Raw genomic sequence first — 24,364 nt, 5'->3', positions numbered from 1 at the left:
TGACTACCCCGCTCGCGTCACGTGCGCGAGCGTTGTAAAATAAATGTTGTGATCTATATTATTCACTGCTCACGAGCATCTGTGTTGCCAAGGGCTAAAATAGAAGTCAGTTCTATTTGTGATGCAGATCGCGGTGCAAGTCCTGCCTCTCCCATCTCCTCAATGGTTTATAGAAGCAGATACCCACGTGCCATCTCCTCATTGGTTATACCCACGTGGGTGATTGAAAGATGAACTGTGTTGTCGGTCGTCGTGGTAATACTATGAAAGTTTAGATGCCAATCACCATATTGAAGAAGAAAAAGCCTGGAAGGAGGAGAGATGACTAGAAACAATTTGGTTGACCGTTTTATGTGTGGATTAATTGTCGGAGTAGAGGACCTTGTGCATTTCAGGACAAACTAGCTAGCAACAGCAAGCTAGCTAGCTAAATTGCAATACATGTTTAATGCTTTTCGACCTGTCCCCAAATTAATTTAATTGGTTCAGAGTTTGTTTTGATATTTTAACCTGCATGTCGTGATCGCGTTTGGTGTGGGGGGGACAAAATAAATTGATGCACGACGGCGCACGCACGCAGCCGGTTTGGGTCCGTGTAACACCAGTGACACATCTTAAGTCCTCGCATGAAATTACCAAGTTAATCAAATTGTTAACATATGAAGAGAGTGCACACTCACCATGTGCTTCTCAAAACAGTCCCGTCTCCAATGAATCTTTGACCCAGGAAGAATTTGGCAAGGATGTTGCATTTTTTTCAAAGTGGTAGTTTTTATACATTTTAACACCAGTGACATGAAATTGAGGAACAGCTATTACTGGTAAATTTTTTGTAATATTTATTTGATATTTTAGTTTAAGTAGTCCACTAAATAACTATAATACTTTCCTTTGTATTATGACATTTAAAGAGGGAGGAAAATATCTTTTTTAACTCAAAATATTTCACTAAACCATGACTCCTGACCCGAGGGACAAGCCAATTTCATTGTACTGATCATGCTCCACAATACATAAAAACAATTGTTTGCAATATAACTGTCTTACACGTTTTATTAATAATAAAACACTCAATTAAAACAAAACATTTTTGTGTCATTATCTGAAACTTTTTCCTGGTGAATAAGGCCGGGACAGGAAAGCCACCATTTTCGTAGAACAACCCATATACTGAATGTACTTTACGAGACCATGAGACTTAAGTAATTTCCTATTATGTGTATTAAACCAAATTTTTGGTCACTCTTCCAGTACCTTTACATAAACCAGTTTGACATGTAACTTTTTTTCAATCATAATATTAAAATTGCTTTAAAAACACTCAACCAGTTTCTAAATGTGGAAAATGTGTGGTACAGTGCTTGTTGTATGCATGTTTGTCTTTTGCACTCACTCCTTAGGGTTTGATTTTAATGCGTTATAAAAAATAAATGTAATTGAAAATAATCAATGTCTGTTGTACTGTATGTTTTTATATTCTTTAACATTTAATGAGCTATATCGCAAGCATTGTCAAATAAAATCTTAAATATTTCCTAACAGATTTTAAAATAGTTAATTAAACCAAATTGGCTTGTACAACTATATCATCCTTTGAATAGGAAATGTAATGGATTTTTATAGTGGTCCAAGTATGTGACCTTTTCAAGATTCAATATTTGCAGTGCATTTTTAGGATCTATGGACGGTCATTTATAATGTGAGCGTATGTGACCATGAAAGATATCTTCTTTTAAATAAAAAATTTGTAGCAACATGAATGACCCATGTCATCTGTATTCAGTTTTCAAACCACTGAACAGTATTTCTGTACTAGGAGTAGAGAATCACTGATGTAGCAGTGAGCATGTGTATCATCCATTCACTCAACATGACTGGCTCTTTAGGAACCCTGTTAAATCATGACTACACACCACTCATATTACTGTCAAATCAACAACAAACACAGTATTTTTGCAAAATTCCCACCATGAAATACTTATTTTTTTGACAACACCACTTACACATCCAAAAACCACTTACAAAGTTCAAAAGTTTGGGGTCACTTATAAATGTCCTTGTTTTTCAAAGAAAGGCAACTTTTTTGTCCATTAAAATGACACAAATTGATCAGAAATACAGTGTAAACATTGTTAATGTTGTAAATGACTATTGTAGCTGGAAACGTCAGATTTGTAATGGAATATCTACATGGCGTACAGATGCCCATTATCAGCAACCATCACTCCTGTGTTCCAATGGCACATTGTGTTAGCTAATCCAAGTTTATCATTTTAAAAGGCTAATTGATCATTAGAAAACCCTTTTGCAATTATGTTAGCACAGCTGAAAACTGTTGTGTTGATTAAAGAAGCAATAAAACTGGTCTTCTTTAGACTAGTTGAGTACCTGGAGCATCAGCATTTGCGGGTTTGATTACGGGCTCAAAATTGCCAGAAACAAAGTACTTTCTTCTGAAAGTCAGTCTATTCTTATTCTGAGAAATTAAGGCTATTCCATAGGAGAAATTGCCAACAAACTGAAGATCTCGTACATGCTCTGAACTACTCCCTACACGGAACAGCGCAAATTGGCTCTAACCAGAATAGAAAGAGGAGTGGGAGGCCCGGTGCACAACTGAGCAAGGGACAAGTACATTAGAGTGTGTAGTTTGAGAAACAGACGCCTCACAAGTCCTCAACTGGCAACTTTCATTATGTAGTACCTGCAAAACACCAGTCTCAACGTCAACAGTGAGACTGTTGACGTCTCTCAACAGTGAGAATTCCTCTGTCCAGTGTGTGTTCTTTTGCCCATCTTTCTTTTTATTGGCCAGTCTGAGATATGGCTTTTTCTTTGCAACACTGCCTAGAAGGCCAGCATCCCGGAGTCGGCTCTTCACTGTTGACGTTGAGACTGGTGTTTTGCAGGTACTATTTAATGAAGCTGCCAGTCTAAAGGACAGTTTTATTTCTTCTTTAATCAGCACCACGGTTTTCAGCTGTGCTAAAATAATTACAAAATTGTTTTCTAATGATCAATTAGCCCTTTAAAATGATAAACTTGGATTAGTTAATACAACGTGTCATTGGAACACAGGAGTGATGGTTGCTGAAAATGGGCCTCTGTAGATATTCCATTCAAAATCAGCCGTTTCCAGCTACAATAACAATGTCTACACTGTATTTCTGATCAATTTGAAGTTATTTTAAAATGGACCAAAAAATGTTTGCTTTTCTTTCAAAAACAAGGAAGTGGGGAAGTTTGGGGAAGTGAAATACTTACACTCAGAGCTCTAACGTTAGAGGGTTTTCCTCTAAAACTGAGGCACTTCATGTACAGAGGATGAGTGACTAACAACTTCAATGATATACAGTACCAGTCAAAAGTTTGGATACCAACTCATTCAAGGGTTTTGCTTTATAATTTTTTTTACATTGTAGAATAATAGTGAAGACATCAAAACTATGAAATAACACATATTGAATCATGTAGTAACCAAAAAAAAGTGTTAAATGAATGTTAAATTTGAGATTCTACAAAGTAGCCACTCTTTGCCTTGACAGATTTGCACACTCTTGGCATTCTGTCAACCAGCATCATGAGGTAGTCACCTGTAATTAACAAGTGTGCCTTCTTAAAAGTTAATTTGTGGAATTTCTTTCCTTCTTAATGCGTTTGAGCCAAACAATTGTGTTGCGACAAGGTAGGGGTGGTATACAGAAGATGGTCTTTTACCAAATAGGACTAAGTCCATATTATGGCAAGAACAACTCAAATAAGCAAAGAGAAACGGCAGTCCATCGTTACTTTAATACATGAAGGTCAGTCAATCTGTAAAATTAAGAACTTTGAAAGTTTCTTCAAGTGCAGACGCAAAAACTACCAAGCACTATGATGAAACTGGCTCTCATGAGGACCGCCATAGGAAAGGAAGACCCAACTGCTGCAAAGAAACCACTACTAAAGGAAACCAACAAGAAGAAGAGACTTGCTTGGGCCAAGAAACACAAGCAATGGAGTTTAGACCGGTGGAAATCTGTCCTTTGAGATTTTTGGTTCTAACCGCCGTGTCTGAGACAGAGTAGGTGGACAGACGATCTCCGCATGTGTGATTCCCACCGTGAAGCATGGAGGAGGTGTGATGGTGCTTTGCTGGTGACACTGTCAGTGATTTATTTAGAATTCAAAGCACACTTAATCAGCATGGCTACCACAGCATTCTGAAGCGTTACGCCATCACATCTGGTTTGCACTTAGTGGGATTATCGTTTGTTTTTCAACAGGACAATGACCCAACACACGTCCAGGCTGAGTAAGGGCTATTTGACCAAGAAGGAGAGTGATGGTGTGCTGCATCAGATGACCTGGCCTCCACAATCAACCGACCTCAAACCAATTGAGATGGTTTGGGATGAGTTGGACCGCAGAGTGAAAAGCAACTAACAAGTGCTCAGCACGTGTGAACTCCTTCAAGACTGTTGGAAAAGCATTCCAGTTGAAGCTGGTTGAGAGAATCCCAAGAGTGTGCAAAGCTGTCATCAAGGCAAAGGGTGGCTACTTTGAACAATCTCAAATACATTTTGATTTGTTTAAAACATTTTTGGTTACTACATGATTCCATATGTTATGTCAGTTTTGATGTCTACACTATTATTCTATAAATGTAGAAAAAAGTAAAAATAAAAGAAAAACCCTTGAATGAGTAGGTGTGTCCAAAATTTGGACTGGTACTGTAGTTACAAAAACACTAATTAAAAAGTGTATGGAATACTTTTTGGATTATCTAGTCCCTCAGTCGAGCACCAGATTCCTTTTTTGTTCAAGCTGGTTGAAGCATGTTTCGGCATGCTTTCATTCATTGAAAAGTTGTTGGTAAAAGTCTTTCTCCATTGTGGACAATAACGTGTCTCTTGAGGTGATTGGCCGATATGAAAGTCTTTCCACACTGTGGGCATCTGAACTGCTTGCATCCTGTGTGTACCTTCAGGTGGTCTTTGAGTGAGCCTGACTGGGCAAAGCGTTTGCCGCAGTGGCTGCAGCCGTAGCGTCTCTCCCCCGTGTGAACGCTCTGGTGTCGCTTGAAGTTGCTGGAATCGGAGAAGCACTTCCCGCACTTCATGCAGCTGAACGGCTTCTCCCCGGTGTGAACCCTCAGGTGTGTCTTGAGGGTCTGCAGACAAGCCAAAGTCTTACCACAGAAACTACAAATTAACAGCTTACCTGCTGTGCAGTCAGTGGTGTAACTTGCAGCGCCGTTATTATGACGGTCATGGGTGACCAAACCATCCTTCATCAACAAAGCATTGGATCCAGTATCCATGCCTTTTCGTACAGTCATGTGAGGCTCATCTGAGGGCAATGATGCCATCTGTCTATTGTCTCTGTAACCTACAGGTTGTTTGTGCTCAGTTATGGGGCAACTCAGCTTGTTCATCACATAGGGAAGACCATTCTCTGAATCAGAGTGAATAGGTACGACATCCACACGAGAGTAAGAGCAGTCAGGAAGATCAGTCCCATGACCCTGTGTGCTAAAGGTCCCAAGTTGTCTGGGGAGGTCAAACAGCATACAATCAAAGCCAACATGGTCAGGTATTCCATCACCATTTCCCAATCGTGGGTTTTGAGATATTTTGTTCACACTCAGGTTTTTAATTGATTCTGGCAAGAGGCTGCAGTTGTCGGTTTCACCACTCACCCACATACAAGAGCTGGTGTTCTCCTGTTTACTGATTGGTTGAGCAGCCTCTGTATCGATGCTGGAATGCATTTCTCCTCCATCAACATGATTTAAAGCTTCTGCAAAATAAATAAGCGTGTGAATATAAAATGGATGATCATCATGAAAGTAATCATCAAATATCACAAATCAGTCTTAGGGTATGAGCAATTTCAGATAAATGTATTGCTTTACAGTGCATTCAGAAAGTATTCAGACCCCTTAACAAATTGTGGAAAAAGTTACAGCCTTATTCTAACATTTATTAAATAAATGTTTTCCTCATCAGTCTACATCAAATAACCCACAACGACAAAGCGAAAACAATTATTATATATATTTTTTAAATATAAAATAGTGAAAATTTCTAACAGAAATACAGTTGAAGTCGGAAGTTTACATAAACTTAGTCATTAAAACTCGTTTTTCAACCACTTCAACGATTTCTTGTTAACAAACTATAGTTTTGGCAAGTCGGTTAGGACATCTACTTTGTGCATGACACAAGTCATTTTTCCAACAATTGTTCACAGACAGATTACTTCACTGATAATTCACAATTCCAGTGGGTCAGAAGTTTACATACCCTAAGTTGACTGTGCCTTTAAACAGCTTGGAAAATTCCAGAAAATGATTTCATGGCTTTAGAAGCTTCTGATAAGCTAATTGACATCATTTGAGTCAATTGAGGTGTACCTGTGGATGTATTTCAAGGACTACCTTCAAACTCAGTGCCTCTTTACTTGACATCACGGGAAAATCAAAAGAAATCAGCCAAAATCTGTTCATCTGTACGAACAATAGTTTGCAAGTAAAACACCATGGGACCACGCAGCCGTAATACTGCTCAGGAAGGAGACGCGTTGTCTCCTAGCGATGAACGTACTTTGGGGCGAAAAGTGCAAATCAATCCCAGAACAACAGCAAAGGACCTCGTGAAGATGCTGGAGGAAACAGATACAACAGTATCTATATCCACAGTAAAACAAGTCCTATATTGACATAACCTGAAAGCAAGGAAGAAGCCTCTGCTCCAAAACCGCCATAAAAAAGTCAGACTACGGTTTGCAACTGGAGAAATGTCCTCTGGTCTGACGAAACCAAAATAAACTCTTTGGCCATAATGACCCTTGTTATGTTTGGAGTAAAAAGGGGGAGGCTTGCAAGCCCAGGGCTCTACACTAACCTTTTTCCCAAGGAGTACATGCGCTCCTAAACGAAAGAAAATGTAGGAGCACACAAAGAAATTTAGGAGCACAGTGAAAAATGTAACACAGAGTTTATTAACAAACAATTTATTACATACATATTTATACTGTGTGTGTGAGCGTGTACTAAGGGACACACATCTGTGGAACAGCACATATCACCAAAATCACACATTGACCCATGCCTACTTGACGCAAAGGATATCAGTTGTCCGGCTGCTTTTGTATGTTGGCTGTCTGGCACGCTTAGAGGTCAGCCAGCGGTCCACGGCAGGAGTGGGATCAAACTCCTTGACAGAAGACCCCTCCAGCCTGATCCTCATCAGGTCTTCGGTGGTGGAGACCCCAAGGCAGCTTCTTGTCGAATTCTTAATCCGGTTCTGCGCAGAGAAGCCTCGCTCACACTGGGCAGCTGAAATGGGCCCCACCAGCATAAGCTGCACCAACTCCAGTATGTTCTAGGGAAAAATTATATCTTTCAATTTCATTTAAACTCTTACCATTAACTTATCAAAACCAACCAGAGGATACCATACATAACCACTCAGGACTGTTACTCTACCTTGTAATAGTTAGTGCCTGTAGGGGTCCTTTGTCAACATGGTCTCCCACAGGCCACTGTAGCACTTGTCCTTGAAATTGTGGCTGACCAGGATTTTCAGCCCCTGCCACTCATCCTGGATTGCAGCCATGTTGCACCCCGATCTGCAGGACTGAACAGAGCAAGTGAGTTTGCAAATATGCAAACATAACATTGTCACATATGGCAATGCAGTGTCAAATAAATTCTTACCTCTCTAGAGGCTCCTTGAAATGCCTCATCAGGTATGCCACACCATCATCGCCAAAGGTGAGGAGGCTGGCCTGGTCTTCTGGTCATGTGTCAGGGTTTAGCAGTCTGAAAGACTCCACTGGGGTCTGGACACCCTCATCCTTCAGCAAACCACCAAACCTGGCTTTGAGATCATCCACGCCGATGTTGACGGCCACCTCCATGCGCTGCTTCAGCTGGGGATTGGTGAGGTCCGTGAAGCCTTTCAGATTCCCCTTCAGTGTTATTGCCTTTAACAGAAATAACACACACACCAACACACAATGAAATGTCTGGCCATTTGTCTGTCTCCCATTAAAAAAATGTAAAGACTTCTCCACTGCATTTCCCTCCTTATCCACAAATTGTTCTATTGGGCAACGAATACATAGATTCTCAGTGTGAGAATCAGTCTTAATCATTGATTTCTCTTACATCCTAGCAAGCTCTCATCCTAACACACCTGGAATCTCCTCTCATCACCCTGCTGCTGAGCAAGCATGGTCTGGATCTTCTCCAGCATGCCTCCTGCCTTTGCCCTAAGCTTTAGTGCTTCCAGTCTGGTCATTGTCTTCCTCAACTCTGATGTGTCTTGGGGGAGGATCAGGTCATTCCTTTGCAGGGTGAGGCTAAATGAGGATAGCTCCTCAAACATGTCTGAAAGAAAATGGCAGAATACACAAAAGAGTGCATCCTCCATTTCCCGCTTTATCTGTGAGTAAATAAACTGTCACCTCTCATTTACTTGATTCTGAAAGTTCATTTGAGTCTTGAATTTTTTTTTTTACAACTAGTGTGGTACTATATTTCCTGTGTAAAACTGACCTTCTTTGCCCGCCCTTGAACTTCCGCTGTTGTTGATGCTACGGCCAGGTGCTCCATGTGCTGCAGAACAACGGTGCACTGGTCTTCGTCAGTGGCAAGGTCCTTGTCTTGTCCATGCCGTAGGAACATTTTGAGGGCTCTGTGGACATGGGGGATCCAGCAAGTACCCTTGACGCTAGACAGTGTGCAAATATCCACACCGAGCTCTTGCCCGAGAACATAGAACTCTCGTTTGCATTTTCCGCTGAAGTGATACGTCTTCCATATCAGATTCAGAAGATCGTACACGACAGACAGCTTTGGCTTTCTTCTGAATGGTCAGTATTGCCAGCTGTAGTCTGTAAAAGTCAGAACAGAATCATCCAAACAATTCACCGTCTCCTTCCCCCCGTCTCTTGTGCCAACAGAAAATAATAATTCTGTGGTATTTACCATTCCAGCACTTAGCGCACGCACACAGACACACACACTGTATTGTTTAACATTCTCTGCCAGCAGATAAAACTAAATCAGAGATTATTAGATATTAGTTACAAATCTATGTGACATACAGTGGATTGGGATTATATGCCCCCCCCGCCTCTCTCTGCAGGTGGGCAATCACTCCCCCACAGTGGACCATGTTCACGGAGGCACCATCTGCCCCGAAGGAGATGCACTTCGTCATCATTGACCCTCCATCCTCCTCTGGGCAAACAGCACAAAATGTGGCCTTGGTGGCATCCAAAACACCTTGAATGACAACACAAAAAAAACAATTATACAAAAGTATTTTGACAAACTAAATTATCTCCATTATGAATAATGATTAGACTTTACACAAGAATAAAGCCTATGAAGAGGAACAACTCACCAATGGCATGAGAGTGCTCAAGGGTCTGTTGTCCGACCAAGAGATTGACTGGCTTCCCATCCTCCAACAAGCGTACGTAGACAATCTCGCATTCGGTGTTGGATATATCAGTGTCTCCGTCTATTAGAACCGCAAGATACTTCGCGGCTTTCGGCTTCGCTGACAGGCTCTCTCATTATGTCAGCAATTTGACCGATCATCTCTGCACATCTTACATCATTGTCTTCTGTGGGATTAATGTCAACTCCGTTTTTGTGGTGGAGTCTGATAAGCGGCACAAATTTGACGAAAGGTTCTTGTTCTTTCGCAATGAAGTATGCGATGTTTATCTTTATTTTCAGCTGCCTCCTCTTCTCCTCCTCAGACAGCAGCACTTGCCACCTCAAGGCTGCTGACACCATGCCTGATGGTTTCTCCTGTCTCAACTGGTACAGATCTTTGAACTGGATATACCGCCGCGAGATGTTATGTTTCGTTACGCTCTCTTTTCAGATGCGGGTTTCCTTCTGCATTCTACAATATTTGCAGAACATGACGTTGTTTTCTAACTCTAGCCATGGGAACAATTTGAGCCAATTCGCATTGAATCTATATGTTCTCCCGCCACAGTGGACGTTGAAGTGACAGCGGGCGTCACGGTAGCTTCGCTAACGTTGTTCTCAGCATCCCTAACGTTAGCCGCCATGTCAACATTAGCCGCCTCAGGTAAACCTTGTGAAGAGGCTTCATTAGTTGAAACTTGCGAATCCCCCTCGCTGGATTCCTCTTTCTCCTTGTCGATTAAAATAAAATTGAATGGGCTTCATTTTTGCGATGTCTGCACGTTAACTTATAGCCTATACCGATACTATTTTCCAGTGTTCACCTTTCTCTCTCTGACTGGACTGCGTCATCACAGAAAGCTACTGTGGTTGGCGCATGCCGCTTGTGGAATGTGGGACTTGTAGTTTTTAAACAATTAGCAGCGGGGGGAAAATAGATTACGGTAGGTTGTAATCTTTAAATCGCGCACAGTGCTCGTAAATATTTTTTCCGGTTCGCACATATCTATTTTTAGGGGGAAATGCGAGTGAAATACTCGCACTGTAGAGCCCTGAAGCCGAAGAACACCATCCCAACCGTGAAGCACGGGGTGGCAGCATCATGTTGTGGGGGTGCTTTGCTGCAGGAGGGTCTGGTGCACTTCACAAAATAGATGGCACCATGAAGAAGGGAAATTATGTGGATATATTGAAGCAACATCTCAAGACATCAGTCAGGAAGTTAAAGCTTTGTCCATTTGGAAGAACCATTTGCGACCATGTGGCCAAGCAAACTTCAAAAGTTGTGGAAAAATGGCTTAAGGACAACAAAGTCAAGGTATTGGAGGGACCATCACAAAGCTCTGACCTCAATCCTATAGACAATTTGTGGGCAGAACTGAAAAAGCGTGTGCGAGCAAGGAGGCATACAAACCTGACTCAGTTACACCAGCTCTGTCAGGAGGAATGAGCCAAAATTCACCCAACTTATTATGGGAAGCTTGTGGAAGGCAACCCGAAACGTTTGACACAAGTTAAACCGTTTAAAGGCAATGCTACCAAATACTAATTGAGTGTATGTAAACTTCTGACCCACTGGGAATGTGATGAAAGAAATAAAAGCTGAAATAAATCATTCTACTATCATTCTGACATTTCACATTCTTAAAATAAAGTTGTGATCCTAACTGACCCAAGAAAGGGAATTTTTACTCTGATTAAAGGTCAGGAATTGTGAAAAACGGAGTTTAACCTGTTAGGGCTAGGGGGCAGTATTTGCACGGCTGGATAAAAAAATGTACCCGATTTAATCTGGTTACTAATCCTACCCAGTAACTAGAATATGCATATACTTATTATATATGGATAGAAAACACTCTAAAGTTTCTAAAACTGTTTGAATGGTGTCTGTGAGTATAACAGAACTCATTTGGCAGGCAAAACCCTGAGACATTTTCTGACAGGAAGTGGATACCTGATGTGTTGTATTACCTTTAAACCTATGCCATTGAAAAACACAGGGGCTGAGGAATATTTTGGCACTTCCTATTGCTTCCACTAGATGTCACCAGCCTTTACAAAGTGTTTTGAGTCTTCTGGAGGGAGATCTGACCGAACAAGAGCCATGGAACGATGATGGCCCATTAGACACCTGGCGCGCGAGTTCATGTTGGGTACCCTCGTTCCAATACGTTATAAAAGAGAATGCATTCGTCCACCTTGAATATTATTCATGTTCTGGTTAAAAAAGGCCCTAATGATTTATGCTATACAACGTTTGACATGTTTGAACGAACGTAAATATATTTTTTCCCCTCGTTCATGACGAGAAGTCCGGCTGGCTTAGATCATGTGCTAACAAGACGGAGATTTTTGGACATAAATGATGAGCTTTTTTGAACAAAACTACATTCGTTATGGACCTGTGATACCTGGAAGTGACATCTGATGAAGAGAATCAAAGGTAATGGATTATTTACATAGTATTTTCGATTTTAGATCTCCCCAACATGACGTCTAGTCTGTATCGCAACGCGTATTTTTCTGGGCGCAGTGCTCAGATTATTGCAAAGTGTGATTTCCCAGTAAGGTTATTTTTAAATCTGGCAAGTTGATTGCGTTCAAGAGATGTAAATCTATAATTCTTTAAATGACAATATAATATTTTACCAATGTTTTCTAATTTTAATTATTTAATTTGTGGTACTGACTTGACTGCCGGTTATTGGAGGGAAACGATTTCCTCAACATCAATGCCATAGTAAAACGCTGTTTTTGGATATAAATATGAACTTGATAGAACTAAAAATGCATGCATTGTCTAACATAATGTCCTATGAGTGTCATCTGATGGAGATTGTAAAAGGTTAGTGCATCATTTTAGCTGGTTTTATGGTTTTGGTGACCCTGTCTTTGAATTGACAAAACATTACACACAACTCTTGTAAATGTACTGTCCTAACATACTCTAAATTTATGCTTTCGCCGTAAAACCTTTTTGAAATCGTAAAACGTGGTTAGATTAAGGAGATGTTTATCTTTCAAAGGGTGTAAAATAGTTGTATGTTTGAAAAATTTGAATTTTGACATTTATTTGGATTCAAATTTGCCGCTCTTGAAATGCACCTGCTGTTGATGGAGTGCACCAACATTTAGCCCATAGAGGTTAAATGTATTTGGCTAAGGTGTATGTAAACTTCCGACTTCAACTGTAGATTATTTACATAGGTATTCAGACCCTTTGCTCTGAGACTCGAAATTGAGCTCAGGTACATTCTGTCGCCATTGACCATTCTTGAGATGTTTCTACAACTTGATTGGAGTCGACCTGTGGTAAATTCAATTGATTAGACATGATTTGGAAAGGCACACACCTGTCTATATAATGTCCCACAGTTGACAGTGCATGTCAAAGCAAAAACCAAGACATGAGGTCGAAGGAATTGTCTATAGAGCTCCTAGACAGGATTGTGTCGAGACACAAATATGGGAAAGGGTTGTCTGTAGAGCACCAAGACAGGATTGTGTCGAGACACAGATCTGGGAAAGGGTACCAAAAAATGTCTGCAGCATTGAGGGTTCCTTAGAATGGCCTCCATCATTCTTCAAGGGGAGAAGTTTGGAACCACCAAGACTCCTCCTAGAGCTGGCCGCCAAAAGGCACCTAAAGGAAACAAGATTCTCTGGTCTGATTAAACCAAGACTGAACTCTTTGGCCTGAATGCCAAGCGTCACATCTGGAGGAAACCTGGCACCATCCCTACGCAGAAGCATGGTGGTGGCATCATTATGCTGTGGGGATGTTTTTTGGAGGCAGGGACCGAAAGACTAGTCAGGATCGAGGGAAAGATGAACGGAACAAAGTACAGAGCGCTCAGGATCTCAGACTGGGGCGAAGGTTCACCTTCCAACAGGACAACGACCCTAAGCACACAGCCAAGACAACATAGGAGTGGTTTCGAGACAAGTCTCTGATTGTACTTGAGTGGCCCAGCCAGAGCCCGGACTTGATCCCGATCTAACATATCTGGAGAGACCGGAAAATAGCTGTGCCAGCAATGCTCCCCATCCAACCTGAAAGAGCTTGAGAGGATCTGAAGAGAAGCATGGGAGAAACTCCCCAAACGTCATACTCAAGAACACTCAAGGCTGTAATCGCTGCCAAAGGTGCTTCAACAAAGTACTGAGTAAAGGGTCTGAATTAGAGGTCGACCGATTATGATTTTTCAACGCCGAAATCGATCCGATTATTGGATGACCACAAAACCCCGATGCCGATTAAATCGGACGATTATTATAGTTTTTTTGTAATAATGACAATTACAACAATACTGAATGAACACTTTTATTTTAACTTAATATTATACATCAACAAAATCAATTTAGCCTCAAATAAATAATGAAACATGTTCAATATTGGTTTAAATAATGCAAAAACAAAGTGTTGAAGAAAGTAAAAGTGCAATGTAATGTGTATTGTAAAAAAGCTACCGTTTAAGTTCCTTGCTCAGAACATGAGAACATATAAAAGCTGGTGGTTCCTTTTAACATGAGTCTTCCATATTCCCAGGTAAGAAGTTATAGGTTGTAGTTATTATAGGAATTATAGGACTATTTCTCGCTATACCAATTGTATTTCATATACCTTTGACTATTGGATGTTCTTATAGGCACTTTAGTATTGCCAGTGTAACAGTATAGCTTCCATCCCTCTCCTCGCACCCTAACTGGGCTCGAACCATGAACACATCGACAACAGCCACCCTCGAAGCATCGTTACCCATCGCTCCACAAAAGCCCTTGCAGAGCAAGAGGAACAACTACTTCAAGGTCTCAGCGCAAGTGACGTCACCGAAACGCTATTAGCGCGCACCCCGCTAACTAGCTAGCAATTTCACATCGGTAACACCAGCCTAATCTTGGGAGTTGATAGGCTTGAAGTCATAAACAGCTTAATGCTTGAAGCACAGCGAAGAGCTGCTGGCAAACACACGAAAGTGCTGAATGAATGAATGCTTACGAGCCTGCTGCTGCCTACCACCGCTCAGTCAGACTTAAAATCATAGACTTAATTATAACATAATAACACAGAAATACGAGCCTTAGGTCATTAATATGGTCAAATCCAGAAACTATAAATTCGAAAACAAAACGTTTATTCTTTCAGTGAAATATGGAACCGTTCCGTATTTTATCTAACGGGTGGCATCCATAAGTCGAAATATTCCTGTTACATTGCACAACCTTCAATGTTATGTAATAATTACGTAAAATTCTGCCAAATTAGTTCGCAACGAGCCAGGTGGCCCAAACTGTTGCATATACCCCGACTCTGCGTGCAATGAACGCAAGAGAAGTGACACAATTTCCCTAGTTTAATATTGCCTGCTAACCTGGATTTCTTTTAACTAAATATGCAGGGTTAAAAAAATATACTTCTGTGTATTGATTTTAAGAAAGGCATTGATGTTTATGGTTAGGTACATTCGTGCAACGATTGCGCTTTTGTTAAATCATCCCCCGTTTGGAGAAGTTGGCTGTCTTTGTTAGGAAGAAATAGTCTTCACACAGTTCGCAACGAGCCAGGCGGCCCAAACTGCTGTATATACCCCGACTCTGTTGCACAGAACGCAAGAGAAGTGACACAATTTCCCTAGTTAAAAAAAAATCATGTTAGCAGGCAATGTTAACTAAATATGCAGGTTTAAAAAGATATACTTGTGTATTGATTTTAAGAAAGGCATTGATGTTTATGGTTAGGTACACATTGGTGCAACGGCAGTGCTTTTTTCACAAATGTGGATGTTAAATCACCCGTTTCGAAGTAGGCTATGATTAAATGATAAATTAACAGGCACCGCATCGATTATATGCAACGCGGGACAAGCTAGATAAACTAGTGTAGCTACACTAGTGATTATGTTAAGATTGATTGTTTTTTATAAGATACGTTTAATGCTAGCTAGCACCTTACCTTGGCTCCTTGCTGCACTCGCATAACAGGTAGTCAGCCTGCCACGCAGTCTCCTCGTGGAGTGCAATGTAATCGGCCATGATCGGTGTCCAAAAATGCCAATTACTGATTGTTATGAAAACTTGAAATTGGCCCTAATTAATCGGTCATTCCGATTAATCGGTGGACCTCTAGTCTGAATACTTATGTAAATGTGATATTTCCGTTTTTATTTTTAATACACTTGCTAAAATTTATATAAAACATGTTTTTGCTTTGTCATTATGTGGTATTGTGTAGATTGATAAGGGGGACAAAAAAACTTTCCGAATGCACTGTAAATCTAGTCTATATGAAAGCCAAAATATTGGCATGAAATCTGAAACATTTATAATTAAATCAAATGTAAGCATTGTATGCAGTACGCAGTCTAACATTATTACAATAATTTTACATGACAGCATTTTTTTTTTTTACATATATAAAAGCTTGTTATATTCATGGAAAAAAGGCAAAATGGTACAGCCCAGAACCTGAGTGTAGAGATGTGCGTAATACAACACTTTTTCCCAAAAGGCATAAGGAAAAGACTTGATTTAGTTGGTCTCCCATTTACTTACCGGTGCTCTGTCTCTCTTGTTGGTCATGATTCTCCCAGGCTTCTTCCTGCCTCTCCTCTTTGATGGTAGGTGATTTGGGCTTTATATCATCGAATGCTGCAGGCTGTTGGACACAATGTAGTGTAAAATCAGTTGGGATACCAGATATCCAGTGCCTTCAGAAAGTATTCATAACCCTCGACTTATTCCACATTTAGTTTTGTTACAGCCTGAATTCAAAAATGTATTAAAAAGATTTCTCTCACCCATCTACACACCAATACACAATAATGACAAAGTGAAAACATGTTTTTAGAAATGTTTGCTAATTTATTGTGGAATAAGTCAAGGGGTATGAATACTTTCTGAATGCACTGTAACTGGGAATAATCCACTAACTGAGAAAATGTACTCTGTTCACATGTCAGTCAAAGAAAACTGAAAAAGATAACTTAAGAACACTAACAGCACAGTAAACAGGTAAAACAGCATCACTTGACTGCAAGATGACCACTAGCATGGGTGGGCTATAGGTAGGGACTTGAAACGTTCAGGTTGCTGCACAGACACAATGAATGCTCTAATCTTGGGAGCGCCCGGAGCATTTTTTCTCTCTAAATAATTAAATAATTAAGAAATGTATGTCATTGTTGCAATAGTTTGTGAGTGCGCAACACAGTGCACACTATCATCTTAAATTGGCATGTTGAATTATTTTGCCATATGATATTTTTTTACATTGTGCTAATTTCCCTAATGTGGTCAGTTCATGTTACTACCTTACACAAGCTTGCATTTTCACCCAATACAACTTAGTGAAATTACACATCCTTTTACCTCAGATTGGTGATGTTAGAATAAAAATCGACACGATGACATAAGATCGGTTGCTTAACCCTTTATACTTGTGGAAATTGGCCTATATGGATAGGGATAAATTAAAATGTTTCTTACAGAATAAATATGAACAGCATATGCATAACCATGGTAACAACTGACAGGGCACAGTTTTGATCACAAAGGTGAGGACAACAGTTCACCTGACAAGACTGAATCCAAACATTACATTTTGTGAATTTTACATTTACTGTACTTTTCAGTGCATTTGTGGATAAATTCTGAAAATACTCTGGATACATTCAGTAACATGCTAAGAATATTCCTGGAAAATGTGGGGTAGGTGCAACATAAGACAAAAAAAATGACAAGGGTTTGAGTGAGGACTAACTGGTGTCTCCAAGTGGCCACACACCTCTCCAAAGTGTGCACAGCTCCAAAGTAATTTCAATGCACTTTTATGACTCAGAGTCTTCAACTATAAGCTTTTTGGAGTACTCCTAGCTGTGCCGTTGAGGAACTAGAGCAAGCACACTTGTAGTTGTTTTGTTTGGAACATAACCCTGCATCCTTGCCAACACAATAACTGTTGTTTACGCAATCCAAAAATAGTCCATTATGAATCACAATCTGGGTCAAGTGGGCAGCATTTGAAAGCCTGTTCTATTGCAAACATGACTAGCTAAGTTATAAAATATGGATCACAGTTTTAGTTTTCCCTGAATTGCATTGTGAAAGCCTATCATAATTTGTGAGCATAGAAAGGAGTCATGAGTGCATTCAGGTGCCTGTGCAGCAGCAAATTCTCTTAACAGACAAACATAGTTGTTCTGAACAGAATGAGCCTAAGGGTATGATGCCATTTCATCTTGTACATCAAACATAGTGATCATAAACATTGACAATGTACATGATACGTTTCATGATATGGAAATACGAAATGCACATTTTAAATTATGGGTGTTTGGCTTGTTTGTCATCTAAGCGGTATTTATTATAATCCTCAACATCTCATCTTTCAAAATACTTAGTCCTCTTAATTTACAGCATTTCCCTCACTCAGGCAACAAAACATGTGAAAATGTTGCCCAATTAGCGGGCGGGACAGGGGCAACTTCTTGTCGCGTGAGGTGCAGCTGTCAGTCAAAACCCATGCAGCACTGAAGTGCAGACCCAGAGCTCTGATGTCATGTATGGCATGTTACTGTACAACCACTGCGTTCCAATTTAGGCGTTCATCAATGCCCAAATCTGGGCTACAACAGATCAATATATAGTTGGTTTTGTACCGTTGATTTTGTCACACATACTGGGGAGTGCAGGAGTTAAGGCTTCTGCATCCTTCTGTTCGGCTGGCACCGACAAGCGAGTGTGTTCGCATACTCCCTTAAAAAGACCTTCACTTGAAAAATGAGAAAAAAAAGCAGCAATAGTACTGTCTGTCCATCTTGACACTTCATTGAAGACTCCCTACTGTTGACCAATGACCGAGGAAGGGGCGTAGACGTCGGCTACTGAAATTTGGCTTGCCTCGAGAAAAAAGGTTGTGTGCACGAACAGCCGAAATAACTCTTGCCAAAAAAATAAACATCAAAATGTCTGAACTGTTCCAAACTGTTTCAGATGGTAAGCATGCAGACTGAGGCCTTTAGTATTCAGAGTTAATTTTAGGACTCAAATGGCATGGAACATTTTGGGAGGTCTCGCTATAAAAGTCACTAGCCACACCAATATACAGATTTTACAGTCCAACTATCACTTAAATAGCAGCCAACCGTTATCACTTGATATCTTATGGCGCGTCGTGATTCGTTGAAGTTAACTTAAAGAAGTGGTTTGTTCACTTTTGGAAGGTGTTAGGAAGGTGTTCCTAATGGTTTGTCCACTCAGTGTATGTGATCGTATACTTAGGATGTAAGCAAGGTTTGAAATGATTATGCTTTAGTCAAATGTGATATCCGTTCGGGCTTCTTGCGGTCAATTTGCATTCTACAAATTATTTGTAATTATGTTCCGGGCCCCTGATCATCGGCTCAATAAAAGAATCGGCCTGTGGTTGTATCTACACTGAACAAAAAAATAAACGCAACATGTAAAGTGTTGGTCCCATGTTTCATGAGCTGAAATAAGATTCCAGAAATGTTCCATACGCACAAAAAGCTTATTTCTCTCAAATATTGTACACAAATTAGTTTACATCCCTGCTAGTGAGCATTTCTCCTTTGCCAAGAAAATCCATCCACCTGACAGGTGTGGCATATCAAGAAGCTGATTTCAACAGCATGATCATTACACAGGTGCACCTTGTTCTGGGGACAATAAACAGCCACTCTAAAATGTACAGTTGTCACACAACAATGCCACAGATGTCTGAAGTTGAGGGAGCATGCACTTGGCATGTTGACTGCAGGAATGTCCACCAGAGCTGTTGCCAGATAATTTAACGTTAATTTCTCTGCCATAAGCAGCCTCCAACGTAGTTTTAGAGAATTTGGCAGTACGTCCAACCAGCCTCAAAACCACAGACCACGTGTGTGACGTTGTGCGTACGAAGGGTTTGCTGATGTCAACGTTGTGAACAGAGTGATAACGGGATGGTGGCGGTGGGGTTATGGTATGGGAAGGCATAAGCTACGGACAACGAACACAATTGCATTTTATCAATGGCAATTTGAATGCACAGAAATATCGTAACAAGATCCTGAGGTACATTTTTTAAAGGTATCTGTGACCAACAGATGCATATCTGTATTCTCAGTCATGTGAAATCCACAAATTAGGGCCTATAGAATTTATTTAAATTGACTGATTCTCATATGAACTGTAACTCAGTAAAATATTTGAAATGTTGCATGTTGTGTCTATATTTTAGTTCAGCATTGTTTATTGCTAAATTGTAATTACTTCACCACCTCCTTACTTAACTTGCACACACTGTATACATATTTTTCTATTGTGTTATTGACTGTACGTTTGTTTATTCCATGTGTAACTCTGTGTTGTTTTTGTTGCACTGCTTTGCTTTATCTTGGCCAGGTCGCAGTTGTAAACGAGAACTTGTTGTCAACTGGCCTACCTAGTTAAATATATCCCTGACGTATAGGTTATTCCAAGTTTCTGTGTGGCCTTTGAACACATAGTTTAAAGAGCGCTACACCCCAAATGTCTGTTCTATTGATTTCAGCATGAAATCAATGGAAATGATTAACAAAAAAAGTGTTGTGATACACTTACCGCATTGGCGACCCACTTGAATCAAAATGAAACACATAAAAATGTGTCTATCCTCTAAAAAGTGATGTACACATTATTCCCAGATGGTTTTTGAGCTGTGTTAGTTTTAACAAGAAGCGCAGCCTCATCCCCCCCTCTCGCACAGTTGATTTCAAAGGAATTGACAAAGCAGTGTTGCATTTCTCTTTCTGTTTTCGTGACCCCCGTATCCAAATGTAACATTCCAAAATGTAGCTTACTGTGTTCTGTAGGTTATCATTTAACCAGTGATTTAAAACTTCATCCAGTTTCCATGTGGTTTTTAGTTTTGGTAAATAAATGTATTGCCACTTGTCAAAACAACAGGGGTTTTGGTATTTATGCAGTTTATAAGGTGCTTTCTTAAAAATAGTAAATGTGTATATCGAACTGTTCCTGCATATTGGTTATTGACTTGGACACAAATTGTGTTTTGACATTGGGCTATTTATCAAAATGTCTTGTCAACAGCAAGCATAATTTAGGCATATAAATGTAACTTTCAAAATGTATTTCCAATAGTATTGTTCTTAACCAGGTAATAATTGCTGAATGAGTCAAAAACAACATGCTGTGATTTATTTATTTTGATGATATACCAGAAATCACCAAAACGGTTTTGCCCTGCTTACTATGTTATTTTTGCTTCCAGACCTGGTTGTGTTGATAAGCACTGAAATAGTGTGGGAAATGGGGAACACGTGCACAAGTAAAGCTTACCTTTCTCTGTGTGGTAGTCTGTCCAGTGTCACCTGAAGACTTTCCCTCCCTAAACAGGCTGGTGACCAACTGGGAATCAACTGCTCTCAGACATTGTATATCGCCTAAAATGAGTAGACATGAGAAATTGATTACACACACACACACACACACACACACACACACACACACACACACACACAGTATTAACGCTGTCTTGATAAAGTGGTTTCGTTTATAAAATGATGTAACTAATAAATGTTGCTAGTACGTGTTCTAATGGCACGACCAAATCTTACAGCTTGATGTTATTTTCGATTCCATGCCAAGGTGAGCTCGAGAGCAACTGTGCGCGAGGATGGAGCTCCCCATTCCCGCTCTCAGAGTACTTGCACGAGACACTTTCAGGTCCATCAGCCGTAGTTTTCTCCTCAAAGCTTCATTCTCCTTCTGCCCTCGAGATATCTCGGAATGCAGGACCGCATAGCCATTGTCAACAAGCTCGCAGATTTCAGCCACGGCCGCGTTGGCCAAAACCTCCATGATGGACGCTAGTTGAGTGTGAAGGGCAACGGAATTTGCCATTTTCGGGAACAGAAATTCCCTCAGAATAAGTTAATGGACGAACTGTAGAAGAAAAAAATGTATGTATAAGTATAGAAGCCCGTGCATTTAGTGTAGCATCACTAAAATGTAAACAGACAGTGGCGGCATTATTCTTGCTAGGTCTTGCTTATTCATACTAGCGTCTCGATCAGCGTCTTCTTCGAAGTTTATTGGCCGACTACACTCATAATGTGTATTGCGCCACCTACTGTACGGGGTAGTAAAAAAAATACCCCCCAAAGAAAATTATGTTTTGGATGAACAAATTCATACTTATTATCAAAAAACACTAACCAAATTCACGCTACTACCCTGAATTTCAAACAAAAAACTACTCCAGTCGGATTTAAATATTCAGATCCCCACACAGGCTCAGGAACATGGGAGGGGGAACCTCTTCATTCAGTACTCCCTGTAACATTTTGGCTGTAAAGTCCTGGAGATCCATAAATCTATTGGCCCCCTTCACAATGATGTCTAGCTTCTTAGATTTTTTTAGTTTGACTTCTGAAATGTATCACTTGCGCTATACACGCAACACATTTCATCTTCTTCACTATTAGTGTGTGGGGATCATTCTGCATGGCATTCACTGCAGACTGTGGGACATCCACTACCATCTACTCACTCCAGCTAGTTTCACTGCCTCTACATATAATATCTGCTGGACGGCCCTGATCCTAGTTACTGCGACCTCCTTCATCCTTACAGGGCACTCCAAGAACTCTGGAACATGATTCCCATCACAATTACAGCATGTTTCATCCGACTCTTCAACTACTACATATTTATTCATTCGACAAACACTTGCCAAGTATCCAAACTTTTTACAATTGTAACACTGCAGCGGCTTCTGTGAATGCGGTCTCATAGCGTATATCCCTTATCCAGGTTTTACATAAGTTTGGAGAACCATTTCATCAAACAACAGTAAAACCGATAGGCTTTGCTCCTTATTTCTGTCTATTATTTGATTCAAACTACTTGCTCCTATTATTCCTGGAATATTATCCCTAAAACCACACGGTCTCGATGTCCAACGAGACACCTCGATCAGCGACTCGTCAGCAACACAAAAAAGTACATCCGGGACATGAAATTGCGAATTTAAAAAATAAAAGTCCCCCACGTAATAGACAAGTGTCAATAACAGGGCTTAATTTGAACCGGCACCTCTCCATTTTGAACTGTTTTGTTCTGCAACCTATTTAGCCGTATCCGGTACCTCTCCTGACATGAACAATAATAGTAACTTTTTGCAATGTAAACATTTGAATGAAACTATTAAAGTTAATTAGAGTTGCCTCTTCGTTATTTCTCCTGCCCCCCAAAAAAACAATGTGAAAAAATAGATTTTCTGCCCGGGGCTAATATTTCACCCGATACAATTGCAATCCGTCGATATAATCGACAACTATCATCAGAAATCAAACAATATGAATCAGACACTGGGGCGCCGCCTGACCTACTAGTTGATCAGAAGGTTCAAATCAACGTTTCATATCGTGGTGTAGATGCACTGTAGATCGAATTACACTCAATAAATGTTATTCCCTACTATGGGTCATATTAGCGGGCTATCCCGGGGTAAAAACACCTAAAAAAAATAAATAATATTATGTACCTTTGATGAAGGGAAAGGACATCAGAAGATCTTCTTCTAGTTTCAGTTAAAGCACAATAAAAATGAGCATTACTGCCTACTCGAAAATTGCGCTATGAAACGTTGATTTGAACCTTCTGACCAACTAGTGGGTCTGATTCATATCGCGTGTTTTCGTTTATATCGACTAATTGGTTTTGTGTGGGGTGAATATTCTAAGAGTTGATTCGGGTTGGGGTGGCCCGGTTTATGGTTCGCGGAACATTGTAGCCTATATTTGAGACCAACGCATAGCCGTTGCCGTGTGAGAAGCGTGACAGTATCTCTTACATAACTAGAATGAGATTCACTTTCTATGATCTCTCTCCTCTGCTCTGATAGACATGAGCCTGCAACTCTCATCTCTCCAGCGTTGCACTTCATCATTTATTTCCTTATAGAATCAAAGCCTCGAAAGGGGTTCTGAAGGAACTGCAGCACCCCTGATCAATTTAAATAAATGTGTCAAAGTTATAGAATAACCACTGTCTGTTCAGAAATAAATGAAATCATTCAGAATAGCCTACTACACCATGAGAATGCCTATAATTTAGTAACAGAGGATCAATCGTTTATTTTTAAAAATAGTTTAGCTGTGGATTATAGCCCAATAACAAGGAATAGCCTACATTCGGGAATGTGCGGCAAATCTGTCATTGAAAAAAACTGTAAGCAGACAAAACAGGCCTTTCGCAATATTTCATTTAGAAAAATCTGTAAGCAGACAAAACACACCTTTCTCAATATTTCAAATCCAGTCAAAGGAAAACACAGGTTTGAAAGCAAATGGCTCCTGCTGAAAACAGATCACCAAAATATTTGGTCAACTTCCAAATATTCATTTACGAAAAACAGAGGGAGAGATAGACTTGGCAGTAGCGCATTGGCCATCAACAGCAAATGAGCTGAGCTTCGTTGGGTGAGTAATTGAAACTGGAAAGCTATTTTTTTACTATAAGTTCCTCCTCATATTGTAGCCTACAATACAGTATGTCTCCACACACCTAGGCCTAGGCTATTGATGGATTCAAGACAAGGACGTTTTTATTGATCTCAGATTCTCAGTTTGTCATGTCTGCTTCCGATCCCCCTCTCTGGCACTCGAGGTCGCCAGGCTGCTCATCATTACACACATCTGTCACCATTGTTACGCGCACCAGCACTTCATCGGACTCCTGGACTCCATCACGTCATTGATTGCCTCCCCTATATCTGTCACTTCCTCAGTTCCATTCCCGTGTCTGCTTTGATGTTTTTTTTTGTTTCTCTTGTCCAGACGCTGTTCTTGCTTTGTTTATGTCTATTTATTATTAAATCCTCACCATGTACATGCTTCCCGTCTCCCAGTGTCTGTCGTC

The 24,364-nt window shown here is 40.3% G+C and overlaps 1 protein-coding gene and 1 long non-coding RNA gene across 8 annotated transcripts; both read right to left on the bottom strand.

Annotated features, from left to right (window-relative positions):
- Positions 1 to 4,585: 4,585 nt before the first annotated feature.
- Positions 4,586 to 23,237, bottom strand: LOC106580209 (zinc finger protein 813-like). Of its 3 annotated transcripts, none has more exons than XM_014161031.2 (5): positions 22,989 to 23,237; positions 21,058 to 21,385; positions 20,780 to 20,883; positions 15,992 to 16,094; positions 4,586 to 5,781 (listed from the first exon to the last, which is right to left on the bottom strand). In XM_014161031.2, exons 2-5 carry the CDS (start codon positions 21,341 to 21,343, stop codon positions 4,838 to 4,840), a joined length of 1,437 nt encoding a protein of 478 aa, XP_014016506.1. In that variant the 5' UTR covers positions 21,344 to 21,385; positions 22,989 to 23,237; the 3' UTR covers positions 4,586 to 4,837. The 3 variants fall into 3 exon arrangements, with proteins under 3 accessions (XP_014016506.1, XP_014016507.1, XP_014016505.1); XM_014161032.2 differs by lacking the exon at positions 22,989 to 23,237 and having other exon boundaries at positions 4,587 to 5,531; positions 5,681 to 5,781; positions 21,058 to 22,438; XM_014161030.2 differs by lacking the exon at positions 22,989 to 23,237 and having other exon boundaries at positions 4,587 to 5,781; positions 21,058 to 22,441.
- On the bottom strand, positions 6,964 to 10,867 carry LOC123729341 (uncharacterized). 5 transcript variants are annotated; one of them, XR_006761128.1, is made up of 5 exons: positions 8,546 to 10,867; positions 8,184 to 8,414; positions 7,703 to 7,971; positions 7,472 to 7,622; positions 6,964 to 7,367 (listed from the first exon to the last, which is right to left on the bottom strand). It is a non-coding gene; the product is annotated as an uncharacterized lncRNA (long non-coding RNA). The 5 variants fall into 5 exon arrangements; XR_006761127.1 differs by lacking the exon at positions 8,184 to 8,414 and having other exon boundaries at positions 8,546 to 9,277; positions 9,399 to 10,860; XR_006761125.1 differs by having other exon boundaries at positions 8,184 to 8,377; positions 8,546 to 10,858.
- Positions 23,238 to 24,364: the final 1,127 nt, after the last annotated feature.

This window comes from Salmo salar, chromosome ssa20 (genome assembly GCF_905237065.1).
Source record: "Salmo salar chromosome ssa20, Ssal_v3.1, whole genome shotgun sequence".
In the NCBI taxonomy this organism is placed as follows: domain Eukaryota; kingdom Metazoa; phylum Chordata; class Actinopteri; order Salmoniformes; family Salmonidae; genus Salmo; species Salmo salar.
This window is presented reverse-complemented; position numbering and strand designations above follow the sequence as displayed.